General features: G+C 42.8%; 1 protein-coding gene across 1 annotated transcript in view; it reads left to right on the forward strand.

Moving 5' to 3' along the window:
- Positions 1–15,256, forward strand: part of BIRC6 (baculoviral IAP repeat containing 6) — a 319,973-nt gene that overhangs the window by 258,936 nt on the left and 45,781 nt on the right. Inside the window, 1 exon segment of the mRNA XM_074949013.1 lies at positions 3,269–3,479. Coding sequence (XP_074805114.1) covers positions 3,269–3,479 — 211 coding nt within the window.

Here is a 15,256-nt window from a genome sequence, read left to right on the forward strand (position 1 = left end):
TGGTCCACTATGACCCCCAGATCCCTTCCTGCAATACTCCTTCCTAGGCAGTCATTTCCCATTTTGTATGTGCGCAACTGATTTGTTCCTTCCTAAATGGAGTATTTTGCATTTGTCCGTATTGAATTTCATCCTATTTACTTCAGACCATTTCTCCAGTTCGTACAGATCATTTTGAATTTTAATCCTGTCCTCCAAAGCACTTGCAACCCCTCCCAGCTTGGTATTGTCCACAAACCTTATAAGTGTACTCTCTATGCCATTATCTAAATCATTAATGAAGATATTGAACGGAACCGGACCCGGAACCGATCCCTGCAGGACCCCACTTGTCATGCCCTTCCAGCGTGACTGTGAACCACTGATAACTACTCTCTGGGAACAGTTTTCCAGCCAGTTTTGCACCCACCTTATAGTAGCTCCATCTAGGTTGTATTTTCCTAGCTTTTTTATGAGAAGGTCATGCAAGACTGTAACTGACTGACTACTTACCAAGTTATTATTTTCTAGATGTTTGCAAATTGATTGCTTAATTATTTGCTCCATTATCTTTCCGAGTACAGAAGTTGAGCTGACTGGTCTGTAATTTCCTGGGTTGTCCTTATTTCCCTTTGTATAGACTGGCACTATATTTGCCCTTTTCCAATCTTCTGGAATCTCTCCCGTCTTCCATGACTTTTTAAAGATCACTAATGGCTCAGATATTGGCTCAGTCAGCTCCTTGAGTACTCTAGGATGCATTTCATCAGGCCCTGGTGACTTGAAGACATCTAACTTGTCTGAGTAATTTTTAACTTGTTATATTCATATTTAGCCTCTGATCTTACCTCGTTTTCACTGGCATTCACTATGTTAGACATCCAGTCACCACCAACCTTCTTGGTGATAACCGAAACAAAGAAGTCATTAAGCACCTCTGCCATTTCCACATTTTTTGTTATTTCTCTCCCACCCCCCATTGTGCAACAGTCCTACCCTGTCCTTGGTCTTCCTCTTGCTTCTAATGTATTTGTAGAATGTTTTCTTGTTACTCTTTGTCTCTAACTAGTTCGATCTTGTTTTGTGCCTTGGCCTTCCTAATTTTATCCCTACATACTTGTGTTATTTGTTCATCCTTTGTAATTTGACCTAGTTTCCACTTTTTGTAGGAGACTTGATTTTTAGATCATTGAAGATATCCTGGTTAAGCCACCGTGGTCTCTTGCCATACTTCCTATCTTTCCTACACAGTGGGATGGTGTGCTCTTGTGCCCTTAATAATGTGTCTTTGAAAAACTGCCAACTGTCTTCAGTTGTTTTTCCCCTTAGACTTGCTTCCCAGGGGATCTTACCTACCAACTACCTGAGTTTGCTACAGTCTGCTTTCTTGAAATCCATTCTTTATTTTGCTGTTCTCCCTCCTAACGTTCCTTAGACTCATGAACTCCACCATTTCATGATCACTTTCACCCAAGCTGCCTTCCACTTTCAAATTCTCAACCAGTTCCTCCCTATTTGTCAAAAGCAAATCTAGAACAGCCTCTCCCCTAGTAGCTTTCTCCACCTTCTGAAATAAAGAATTGTCTCCAATGCATTCCAAGAACTTGTTGGATAATCTGTGCTCTGCTGTATTATTTTCCCAACGGATGTCTGGGTAGTTGAAGTTACCCATCACCAAGTCCTGTGCTTTGGATGATTTTGTTAGCTGTTTAAAAAAAGCCTCATCCACCTCTTCTTCCTGGTGAGGTGGTCTGTAGTAGATCCTTACATCCCCCTTGTGTTTTACCCCTTTTGTCCTTACCCAGAGACTTTCAACAAGTCTGTCTCCTATTTGCATCTCAACCTCAATCCAAGTGTGTACATTTTTAATATATAAGGCAACACCTCCTCCCTTCCCCCCCCCCGTTCTATATACTAATACTTCCAGTTCTCCCTGTTTATTCCCCAAACTCCTTGCATTTGTGTACAGATATCTTAAAATCAAATGTGAAGACCATGAGTTTCAGAACTGACTAGTGATTGTATGTGATTCTCCAATTCTGGGGGCCCATTTTGAGACAAAAGCTTGGTTTTCAGAAAGCACTCCCACCTCCCACTGGTCTGGATGCACCCCAAAACGTGACACCATCCTTGGAGGTTTAAAAGAAGAGGTTAAACATCTTTCAGGGATGGTCTAGGTATATTTAATCCTGCCTCAGAGACGGACTACATAATCACTTGGGGTCCCTTTCAGACGTAAAATTCTATGATTTTGGATGGATGTTAGTTGTCTCATCTTCTCCTATTTAGAGTTAAGGGACTGTTAATAAGAAATGAAAACTTGTATTATGCCTTAACTCCAAGGGTAAGGTGTGCTAAATGAAACATAAAAGTGCTCCTGTATGGTTCAACCTTTTCCTAATGCAAGTTGTCAGTTAATTTTTTTGCTAGAGAAAGCAGAAATTGATTTTATCATAAACGCATTCATTTGTGAATACTCTGAACTAGAGCCATAGTTTTCCTTTTCAGTGTTGTTAAAAATAGTATGTCCTGGGGACAGAGGAAGCAGCTGAGTAAAGTATCTGAGTATTGCTACATTTTGAGGATTTCTATAATGTTATGAAATTCAGTTGAGAAAGGACATTCATGAAATATTTGAACTTATGAATGGAAAAGAAAAATAAATATCACGAGGGGAGAGATCTTTTAAAGTGTGTGCATTTATTTGAATTATTTGGAAGTCCTTGGTTTTTAATGAAATATTTATTTCTACCTACAGTTGCTCTTATAATAAATGCATGCACTAAAATTTACATCATATACAATGCCAGCTTTGGTAAAATATAGTAGTAAGTGAAGTCTAATGTAATATGTAATTTTAAAACATAGTTTAGTTACAGTTTTTTCCTGTTCACTTTTTTCAGTCTTTGTATTGGGGTTTAGCTTTGTCTACTGTTTTGGGCCCTGTGTCTTACTTTGAGGTTTTTCACCTACTTTCTCTCTGCTCTTTTGCACTAAAAGGTTGACTCTCATTGAATGAGAGGATAGGCCTGCTAAACCCAGGGTTGTGAGTTCAATCCTTGAGGGGGCCATTTAGGGATCTGGGGCAAAAATTGGGGATTGGTCCTGCTTTGAGCAGGGGGTTGGACTAGATGACCTCCTGAGGTCCCTTCCAACCCTGATGATATTCTGTTCTATTCTAAGGGGAAAAATCAGACTATTGTTTTCAGCCATTTGAAGTCCGATTGGAAGGTATATTATTTTTACCTTTTTGTTGACTTTATAAAATATTTTATTTTCTCTCTCATAGTTTTGGATATGGCCAGGCATGTTCCTCTTTACAGAGCTCTGCTAGAGTTGCTCCGTGCTATTGCCTCCTGCACCTCGATGGTGCCACTGTTGCTGCCTCTGTCTGGAGAAAATGGAGAGGAGGAGGAAGAGCAGTTGGAATCTCAAGCTTCTGTTGGCACTTTATTGGCTAAAATGAAGACATGTGTGGATACCTACACCAACCGATTGAGGTACAGTAAACATTTTAATCTCTCCTGAGCTTTCCGGTGCATTTATTATTAATTTTAGAAAAAACAAAAGATGCGTAGATAAATATCTCTGTGCCACAGTCCAAAGTGATAAAACAGTATACCATTTTATTGCCTCTGCTAGGTCTTAAGGTCACTCTTCATAACATCTTATGTCATTATTCAATTAAATTGATTTTTACCAATTAGCAGCATGGTTTATGGACTACAATCTGTCAGTTTAATTGAGATTTAGGTTTTATTTTTATGTATTTTGTTTTACCGTACATTCCTCTTACCAGAAGTTAAATAATAAATTTGAAACTTCCAAAATAATTTGGTATGTTTGGATATTGTTCTGCTTTAGTAGTAGTTACTCACCGGTTGGAAAGATTGGTGGTAACCAAGTGTTTGGAGGCTTAAACCTTCCATTTTCCCTAACTTTATTCCTGCTGGGCTGCACCAAGACAAACCTAACTCTTACAGGTCTATGCGTGTCCTGCTGCCAAGCTGAAGGTAAGAGCTGCTAAATAAGCTCAGTCCCTCAGAAGTGGGAGTGGAGCAGTCAGAGGCAGAGCAAATGAGGGCAACTCCCCTGGCTCAAAATAGCTTTTGAAAGAAAGATGACATGCTTGCCTTGCCTGCTGCTTATAGGTGAAAGACCCACCTTAAAAGTGGGCTCTCCCCAGAAGTTTCACTACTGAAGAAATGCCTTTGGAGCTTGTCAGGGTGAGATCCAGAGGGAATTATGATTTTTTTTTTTTTTTTGCACATTTGTGTTACTGTGGATTCTGCTATACGTGTACATGCACTTCATGTGCACAAGACTGGAACTTTTTGAGTAGTAGTGGCCATTGGGGCCACACATGCGCCCTATGCTGCCATGTGCTCCTGTGCATATATGCGTCTTTTATGCCATGTGTTGGCATGTAGGTATGTGACACTGTTTGCCAGATTTAATCTTCAGCCCTTACAACTGTGGCTGAAGTTCGTGTACACAGTAGCCAGATACTCCATGGACAAAAAAGGTCACAGTCCTTTTTAGAGGTGGTTTACAAGTCATAGGAGGGCTAACTTGGTGGTTGGGCTCAGAGAACATATGGAAAGAGACCCCGTTCTGTCTCCTCCCTGACTCACAAACTCATAGACTTTAAGACCAGAGGCACCCGAAGGGAGAAAGAGAAAGTACTTACAAGTTATTGTAGTTCTTCAAAAGTGTTGCTTCTACATAGTCACACTCCCTGCCTGTATCTTCTGAAGGACAGTTGGGACCACACCTCCTTTTTACACCCTTGGAGACATACATAAGGTGAGGAGGCATGAGAGGGTGAATGGCCCAAATATTGTTCTCTGGAAGATTCCAAGCTTGCAAGCCTAGGACAAATTTATTCCAATAATGTGAATATTGATATAATTCTCTCCAAGAATTACCATTACTGGTAACTCTGTAACCGAAGAGCTGAAAGGTGCAGTGGCTTTATTGTATCAACACTTTTGATAAATTTACCATTGTGTGATCAAATTTGTCTCTGAAATTTTCAGTTTGGATAAGTCTCAGTATTGGTTTTAAAAATTGAAGTTGTCTCCAGAATGTATCGTCACTCATTATTCATTTAGCACAGTGTGAAAGGTAAGGATGTCATTTTTTAGCACAAGCTAAATTAAAAATTTAAATTATTAGCATGTACTCTATCTTGTCTAGCGCATATATCATTGAAATATTGCTCAGTTTTCCATCGGCTGTCAGCACTTTAAATGTGAGCTGAGATGATTTTGTCATCTTTTTTTCCAACATTTGTGAAACTCTAAATGTAAGCTTGAGAGACTACATTTAAATTTTTAGTTTCATCTCCTCGCCATTCTAGCACTTTCATCTACCCAAAAATTTGATAAATTACAACATGCACTGTATCTGCTAACTTTGGTAGAGTATAATTTTTGTCTCACATTAAAAACAGAATTTTGGAACAGAGTTTTAGAGCAATAAAGATTTTGTTTTTTTGTTTAGTTTTTTAGTGGTGGTTGTTTTTTAAAGCATCCAGGTAAAAGTAGAGAAAAAGAATGGGAGAATGTTAATATGGATTACTTATTCCCATTGAAAGTATTATGACAATTTATTCTTGGTGTATTTTGTTACTGGGCTTGTTGATTTTTAGGTGATTTCAATGGAATGATCTTATTTAAATCTCCATAATCAGTGCTCAAAAACTGATCATCACTGCTAGTGTGTGCATAGGCATGCACACACCTGCAGACTTATGCTCTGGCTGTGGGAATGTGGGGAATCTATTCTCTTTCCCGCTTCAATTTTAGAACTTCATTTGCCTTTCTCTGGCTCTCCAGAAGGGCTTATGAGGTCTCTCAGCAGCTTCCTCTCTCTCACATAGGTGTGGTACAGTCTTCAGCTGGGCCTTCTCCTCCCTTTTTTCTAGAAGTACACATGTATCAGAGGGAGTTTAGAGAGATTCTCGGATCATTTTCCCCCTAATCTTCTAAATCCAGAAAAAAGGAATTCAGACTTTGTGTGGGAACAGTGTTCATACACAAAAAGGCAGATCTGAAGTTCCACAATTATGAATTTGACTTACCAGTGGCATGTGCATTTACAAATGGTGGAGTAAAACCACACTTCTTTCAAACATGGGTTATTGTCTTACCTTTGAATTTACATCAGGTGCATGAAGTTAAGTTTTGGGCTCAAAAGAAAGCTGTTGACGTGTTTATAAAAGCCTGGTGAATGGAACCTTCTTCAGATATGCAGTCTTTTCTGCCTACAAGGGAACTACCAGCAGAAATTTCTATATTGACAGCATGTCATTCACATTGCTAGAAAGATCCGATTTCATGGACCCAAGCTGGACCAAAGGATTTCAAGGAGACCTAATTCTAACCTGTAACCTTTGCTCTCCCTTGCCTGCCTACTTATTTTGGTGTTTATTTTTTCTGTGCCCCAACTCCATTTGAAGTCTAAGTTTATCTTTCACTGGGTTTGAACCAAAGTATTGTTTTAGCCCTTCCGATAACCACTTTAGAATGGGGATAGGAGTTTGAATTTCACAATGTGTGTGAGACTTCCCATTGTTGCTTGGGATACATGTGGCGTAGACTGGTTTGAGACTTCGGTCAGTGATTCCAGAGGGTCTCCTTCAAAAGAGCTTTGATCTCTTCAGTTTGCAAGAATCTGTTTTTAAAACTGTGTACTTTTGCCAGTGTTTGGGAATGGGCAAAGACTCCTGCCATAGGTAGAGTTGGGTCTGGTTGTTTAGAAAGGGCTGTGTGATGACTGTGATCATCTATTAAGTGGATTTGTTAAAGAAATGTAAAACAAAATGTAATAACTAATGACTAAAAGGGAATTAAATTCTGTCTGAGAGGCCAGCAATATAGTCAGGAAGACAGAAGTGTCCTGGGATGAAGAGATGTCTAAATTGTAATAGATTTCAGGCCAAAAGAAGTGTTTGATCAAAGACAGGCCATGGAAATGAATCCCTTGAGACAGATCCCTTCCCCATCTAGTTCAAAGGAATTATTTCAAGTACCACATGTTGATTGGAAAGAAACTGAAAGATTATCAGTAAAATTGGGTATAATGCTAAGTACATAGACAAGGAGGCAAGACAATAAAGCTTAATCAAAGGTAGTGTAACTGAAAGATGTCATTGATTGTACAGTGATCCAAAGGTTTGCATCATGTTTATAATGATGATGGCATCCACATGCAGACAGATTTCTGAGGCATTTAAATGAGTAATAAGCCCAAAGGAGGAAGAAACAATAGGAGGGCTTCACTGAGAAGGGCATGATACACAAAATAATAGATAACATGAGCAAAGATACTTGTATCTTACAGCAAGAGGGCAGGGGGACACAAAGTATGAGAATGTAAAACTGAATCCTAATCTACAATAACTACAAGATATCACATTTAGCAGGACTGTTACCTAGATCTTAGATGAGATATAAATTAACCTGCAACTGTGGTTTCCTCTCCAGTCTCTCCAACCATTATTTTACTTAAGGTTAAAAAGGTTATTGCTTTGATATAACTACTGCAAGGCATTCTTATGGAGAAGGTAAACCAAATTTGAATGTCAAATTATTAAAGTAAAGACAAAGGTACCTCCTTGAGGTACTTGCCCCAACGCCTGTTGCTCTCCCAAAAATCACTTATAGTACACTGTCAATTGTCACAGTTGAGCACAATGCCTCTGAAAATCCACTAACATTAGACCCTTCGAAAATAAAGCACTCAGAATTAGAGACCGCTATTGAAAATTTAGCCATCTGTACCCAGTCAGTGTCTAGCTACTGAAGTAGCAGCAGATATTAAGGTCCAGATCCTGAAAAGGTATTTAGGTGCATAATTCCCTTTTATTTCAGTTAAGGATCTATAGCCTGTGTCCCCTTTGGCCTTTGAGGATCTGGCCCTAAATCCCCTGCATCCATTAAACTGTAGACCTAAATTTTAGCTTTGGATTTCCCACATATCACCAGAACCAAGGAATCTAACATTGCTAGAGCTAATTATTTAGCAGTTAGTCATTGCTAGCAAAACTTGTAAACCCAAAATATAGTTTGTTTTGGGTTATCATGTTAATACTTGACACCTAAATAATTTTCCTCTTCAAGGAATCTAGCTGCAGAGCAGTTATGGGTATTAGCTTTGTGATAATTTGCTGAGCTGTCATACCTTGCCTTTGTGAAAATTAATGGACCCCAGTTTTGGAATAATTTAAAGCAGCTTTTGCCAAATTTTTAAAAGTTGATTTCATTTTCCTGAAATGAGGCTCAGTCACAGCCTCCTTCAATCTCACCATGTAGTGTGAAAGGCTCCGTCGTCTTAATTTATACATCTTCCACACCATCTGTGCTCCACATTGAGAAATGCTGCCCTAAAGGCTGGGGGGTTTCTCTTCTCGTGGAGGACCAAAAGCAAGATTAATTGTAATTCTGTTTGGGTCTGCCTTAATTTCAGACAAACAAGTCAGGAGTGTGTGTTCCATGCTTTAGTGGGATACGTTGCCAGGTCCAAGGATAGAGGCTTTGTGTAGATTTCTTTTTACTAACAGCCACAAATCCTGTAAACGAGTGAGAGCTTGGGTTACATCTCAGTGTAGTTATTAGTGCATATCTAATCCTTTAGTTTATCTGGCTAAAGGTATGCTTCCCCTTTTTTTATTGCTCCTTCATTTTGGGGAAGAGAAATTGTCTCCAGGAGACAAGGTCCCAGGCCACGTGATGAGGCAAAATAACAGACTTTCTTGTTTCTTTTAGTTGGTGGTGGTTTACTGTTTTGGAAAGTTTTATATTGGAGCTTATTCCATTTCCTCAACCAACTCCCTGATTCAAGTGAGGTTTGGCTTACCTGACTTTATAGTTTTGATACTTACATGTACCCAGGAGAGATACTGTATAATACATAATATGGATTCAACCTGGAGAAACTCATTCACATAAGTGGCTCCATTAGAAGTATAGTGGAACTGATCCAGTCCTAGGATATAAAGGTCTTTAGAGGCACCTGCAGACTTAAGGTGGTTTGCAAGGACTCTTTAGGGTACTTCATAGAACTGGCCAAGTAAAGTTTAAAAGGTTTCCAGGCTTTGCTTCTGTTTTGAGAGTAAATAGTTTAGCCAAATTAAGAGTATAACTCTATTTCCATTACAAGATTGCTTTTGATCCCTTCCTCAAACTTAACCAAAGCTGAAGAAATTGTACTAAATTTTTTTGTGTGGCATTCTGCATGAGGAAAGTTTTTTTTCTTCTTCTTCAACATTTTGGGGATAGTTGGACAAGCTATTTTGAAATATGATTTCAGAAGTGAAAATTTTTTCACTTTTCCAAAAGTCTGTTTCCCGAGTACATTTATTTACCTTGCCGTGGTGTTCCAATATCAGAATTATAACTCCTTACACCTTTTGTACCCTTCTCTGTACCTTTTATAAAGACAACCTTCAAGTTTGTTTTCTGCTCCTCTTTTACTTCAGAAATAGTAGTCATAGAATGTCACAGTCTTTGTAAGACTGCAAATGTAATATGACAGGAAGCTAAAGCCTGCTGATATCCAGCTTTCTAAGCTGAGGGTGGGAAAGGAAGAATGTTGAGTAGTTCTTTGAGTGCTTGCTCATGTTGATTCTATTCTAGTGTGTGCGTACCCATGTGCACAATTGTCAGAGATTTTTTTCCCTTAGTGCGGTATCTGTTGGCTGTGACGCCCTCTGGAGTGCTGTGCTTATGCATCGGTATATTAGGCGCCGCCGGCCCTAGGCCCTCTCAGTTCCTTCTTACCATCTGTGGCGGTTGGTCAGAGTGCCTTTTTTCCCTTGCCTAGCAAGTGCTCAGCGGTTCTCTCCTTTTCTTTGAGTTTTAGTGTCTTGTAAATAGTTTGTTTACAGCAGTTAGTGGAGTAGGTGTTAAGTACTGTAGTTGGTAAGTTAGAGTCCTGGTAGGGACTTTGCCTCAGTCTCTGGGTTTTAAGCCCTGTTCCATAGCAGCTGCCTGAAGTGCTTGGGGGAATCACATGTGAAGAAGTATTGCATCTGTAAGAACTTTCGTCCCAGAACACAGAAAGAGTGCGACATCCTTTTGAGGGTCATCCACATGGAGGGTGCTCTCCGCCCAGCCTCTGAGCCGTCCCAATCATACTCGACTCCCAGTACTTCGTCCTTGGTGAGCAGTGCATCCTCGGCACTGGGCTCTATCCGGTACCGCTCCCTTTCTCCAGTGCCCAAGAAGAAGTTGAAGAAGTGTGACTCCCCAGTACCAGGCAAGAAAGGCCAAGGGGTATCAGGTAAAGGGCCCAGTTTCGGCCACCCATCCGCCCCAGAGCTCCATGGAGACGCCCCCCATCACCCCTGAGGGGGCCCCTAACCCCCACGAGGGATCTGCCACTGATTCCATGAGTGGTAGGGAACCCAGACCCATAGTGGGGCCGATGCCTTCCCAGAGAGCAAAGGACTCTCCAAACACAGCCAGCACTGTGCATTGCGATGGACCCAGCAAAGGCTCCCTACGAGGGCAAGCCAGTTGTAATAACACCCCAGAGGGTGAGTGAATGTTGCCGGTCCCCAGAGCTGAGGCAGTGCTCTCCGTCGCCATGCCCTAGGTCTCTACAACAGCTCAGGTCACTGGTTCGACATTTAAGATTTCTGGCATGGCGCTTCTGGTCTCCTCCCTCTTGACGAGATTTTCCCAGAGGGAGACATCGGTCATCGTATGGCCAGCACTAGTCACTCTCCTGCCAACTGTCTGCACAATGTCGGTGGTCGTCACCTACACCGTGGGAATGTTCTCTGATGTGGTACCGATCCCCCTGCTCCCAGCACCAATCTACCTATTCGAGGCACTGTTCACCCACAGTGACGGTTAGTTGCCACGCTCAGGAATCAACGGCCCAACGGTAGTCACAGGAATGGGATTCCTTTGGCATGGAAAGGGAGTTCAGCCCCTTGCCGAGGCAGCACCAGCACAACTGGGCACCTGAGGCTACGTCGGTCTACATGATGCTGTTCTGGCAGCAGGGCCAGTGGCTGGCGCAGTGGCCCTATTGGAGTGCCTGGGGCCTCAGCATGACCTTCTCTTCTTCCCACGAGTGGTCGCTCCATCTGGAGGTGGTGGGTGTAATCTTCCGGAGGTGGGAAACCCCCCAGGTGCTCGATTCGGGGTGGGTGAACAGGGGCTCTCTGTCGGACTCCTTTTTGCTCCTATGATCGGGGGCTCTGATGTATGCCTTCCCCCCAGTGCCCTTGATCAACAGAGTCCTTATGAAGATCAAACACAACAAAGCGAAGGTGATCCTGAGAGCCCGGCTTGGCCTCACCAGCACTGGTTCAGCACACAGCTGGATCTTTCGGTAGCCGCCCCACTGCAGCTGTCTCGTTAGCCGAATCTGCTGTCCCAGAACCACGGCAGTCTTCTGCACCCAAACCTGGTGGTGCTGCACTTGACAGCCTGGTTACTGCATGACTGAATGTGGAAGAGCAGGAATGTTTGGCCTGGGTCCAACATGTCTTGTTGGGTAGCAGAGAGCCTTCCACCAAAGTGACCTACCTGGCCAAATGGAAAAGGTTCACGTGCTGGTCCTCACACCAAGGTATCTGGGCCGAACGGGCCTCGCTGCAGGCGATCCTTCTGACCCTCAAGCTCCAAGGGTTATCCCTCCATTGATTAAGGTCCACTTGGCCTCTATTTCAGCCTTCCACTCCCCGCTCCAGGGCAGATCAGTCTTCGCTTATGACATGATGGTTCAGGGCTGTGTGCGGGCAATGGGGTACCTCAGGGTGCAGGGAGGGGATAGCTGGGGACTGTGTGCTGGCAGTGGGGTAGCTCAGGGTGCAGGGAGGGGATAGCTGGGGACTGTGTGCGGGCAGGAGGGTAGCTCACGGTGTAGGGAGGCAGTACCTAGAGGCTGTGCGCCAGGAGAAGTCCCCTGTGGTTACTGCTCCCCAAGGGCTCCCGGCTTCACCGCCGTGGTGGGGGCTGCTGGGGCTCCTAGCTTCAGGCCCACAGTGGGGGGTGCCAGGGCTCGGGGTTTTAGCCGCGTCGGGAGGTGAGGCTTGGGCTCTGGTTTCCTGCTTGAGGCCCCTCGGGGATGCAGACCCCCAGTTGAGAACCACTACAGTAGAGTTTTGAAATAATGGAGAATGTGCTGGGGGAGAATAGCAGTTGGCAAATGCAGATTGCCAAATGTATATATAACTTTCCTTTTGAACAGAATACAGAAGAGATTTTAAAAGAATTTGGGAGATTTAACAGGCTGGGATGCATTAAGGATAAACTGAGATACTTCCAAAAATTACATGCACCATATAAAGCTCTATTATCACAGAGTGATAAAGTAAAAACTGAACTTGGCCAAAAGTTAAAGTTAGATGTTGTTGTGCATATATACACACCGGCTGACTGAGTGAAGGGTTTGGTCCCCATAACAATATGTCAGACTTGTATAGATTCATAAATTTGAATTCATCTTTCCATGCTTCACATGGCAGTGATCGTCCCATCGTTCTGTCCAAATCCACAGCATTCTGCTTTCGCACAATCTGGATATATCTATACCTCTAAAGACCTTGTAGTCGTGCTCCTTGTTTGTTTTGTTTTTCCCAAAATGCCACAGTCTTTGGGCATGCAAACAATCCCTGACCAGATGGATTGTTAGGCATTGTGCAAACCTCTTCAAACTATACAAGGCATTCAGCAAACCTATTCCTGAAGGAATCAAAGCACACTCTGCAAGATCTCTGGTGACATCGTGGGCAGAAAGGTTATGCTTCAACTGAGGAAATCTGCAGGGCAGCAACCTGGTCATTTATCAATACCTTTATTAAACATCTGGGTGGAGGAGGAGAGCGTGTGAGAGGTGGCTCTTCGCACATCCTGAATTCTGGCCCCTGGCACACTAGTTACAGCAACCTTGGAGCTGCTCTAAGATGTATCAACTTGTAATAGCCCTGTATGAACATTACACCAGTTGTGAAGAGCTAGAGGTTGTGGGGTGGTGGTGTTGAGGGTGGCAGAATAGGGTCATTCTGCCAACCCTAACCGACGTGGGAAATTCTGTTCTGTGGAAAGATTCTCCAAGTGGGTCTGTTTCTATTCTTTAAAGATCCCTTTATCCCACCTGAGCAGAACAAAAGCCCCACATCACAAGGCACTGTTGTTTGTTTGTGAAGAAACAAATAGTTTTACATGTTAAGATGCTTAACGCTCAGGAAAGGGAGGGAGGCAGAAAAAGGGAATTTGTTGATATTGAAAACTCATATTTGTTTGTCTAATTATTCCTCTTTTTAAATTTTCTTTCTTACACTTATTATCTAGCTAACAAAGCATTTGCTAAATTAAATATTACTGGTGTTGAACTGTTTTTAGAGTTCACTGTATGTTTTTGGTTCTTTTTCTTAGTCTTCGAACATGTGCTTAAGTGCTTTGCTGAATTAGGGCCTGTACATTTATTTACAATTTGCTTTAAAATTAAAATTGGAGGAAGAGGTTTAGATTTTCCAAATCTAAAGTCAAATATATGAGATTTATTATGGAGAATAGAGCCCCTACTAACCTGTTTTGAAGAGGGGTTTTTGAAATAATTTTTAAGACAATAATTTCCCTTTCAGTAGCTTGACCAGCCACATTTTCTTCCTTGTAAATCTCGAGGGTTTTGAAAATCTTGAAAAGCTGAGGTGCAGTCTCTTTGTTTCTTGCAAGCAGCTTGAGAATTCTGAATTCAAGAGCCAATCTGTGGCCTTCACTTAGTGCTATTAGAGCAGGGGTGGGCAAACTACGGCCCAGGGGTCGAATCCGGCCCTCCAGATTTTTTAATCCGGCCCTCGAGCTCCCACTGGGGAGTGGGTTCCGGGGCTTGCCCCGCTCCAGCCGGGGAGCGGGGTCAGAGCCTTGCCTCGCTCCGCACGGCTCCCAAAAGCAGCAGCATGTCCCCCTTCTGGCTCCTACGCATAGGGGCAGCCAGGGGGCTCTGCACGCTGCCTCTGCCCCAAGTGCCGCCCCCGTAGCTCCCATTGGCCAGGAACCATGGCCAGTGGGATCTGCAGGGGTGGCGCCTGCGGACGGGGCAGCGTGTGGAGTCGCCTGGCTGTGCCTCCGTGTAGGAGCCAGAGGAGGGACATGCTGTTGCTTCTGGGAGCTGCTTGAGGTAAGCACACCCCAGAGCCTGCACCATGACCCCCTCCCATGCCCCGACCCCCTGCCCCACCCCGATCCTCCTCCCGCCCTCCGAATCCCTCGGTCCCAGCCTGGAGCACCCTCCTGCACCCCCAACCCCTCAGCCCCGCCCCAGAACCCTCACTCCTCCCCACACTGCAACCCCAGCCTGGAGCCCACTCCCGCTCCCTGAACTCCTCATTTCTGGCCGCACCCCGGAGCCTACACCTCCAGCCGCAGCCCTCACACCCTCCCAACCCCCAATTTCATGAGCATTCATGGTCTGCCATACAATTTCCATATCCAGATGTGGCCCTTGGGCCAAAAAGTTTGCCCACCCCTGTATTAGAGGCTCAGCACTTCAGAAAATCTCTCCACTTTTTTATGTACCAAAATACAGATTTAGGAACCTAGCTTTAGGCTCCCATTTTTTAAAATCTTAGTCTATATCTCTACAAGCAAAAGACTAAGGTGGAGATTTTGAAAAGCACAAATGGTGGGAGTTCGGCATCCCAACTGCCTTTTGTGCATTTAAAAATATCTTCCTGTGGCGTTAATAGAGTGTGTTGCTTAGCTTCCCTCTTTCCCTGCACGAGTACTCTTGAAAATCCAGTATTTCTTCTAAGAAAACAATAGGTCAGGATCATTCTGTACAAAAGATCTGGTACAAGGAAAAATCAGTGTTGCTACAATAAATTAACTTTGTTGTTAACATACTCTAGGGATAGTTCTATTTGATGAGGTTCAAAGACCTTAAATATCACCATAATTTCCTCAGTGTTGAATATTTTAGAAACAGTATTAACACAATTTCAGCCTGTTTTAAAATATACAGAGCGTCTGAACTATTCAGTGATGGCACACACAAAAAAGGAAAAAAGAAAAGAGTAGTAGTTTGGAGCATCAAAGCATTAAATTGCTAATTTCTACTTACATAAGCATCTTTTTGTTATACTGATGCCTATGATAATAGAAAAACAGGAAACAAGTGGTGGTTTGGCTGTTAATCTTGTTTGAGTCTTAAAATGAACAGCTGTTGCTTTTAAAACAAAGATTTACAGAGAAGCAAAAAACTCACTAGAACTAAATGAAAATGATTTTGTGAAGTGCCCACATTAAAATCTGTA

This window comes from Natator depressus, chromosome 3, assembly GCF_965152275.1.
Source record: "Natator depressus isolate rNatDep1 chromosome 3, rNatDep2.hap1, whole genome shotgun sequence".
NCBI classification, from domain to species: Eukaryota; Metazoa; Chordata; order Testudines; family Cheloniidae; genus Natator; species Natator depressus.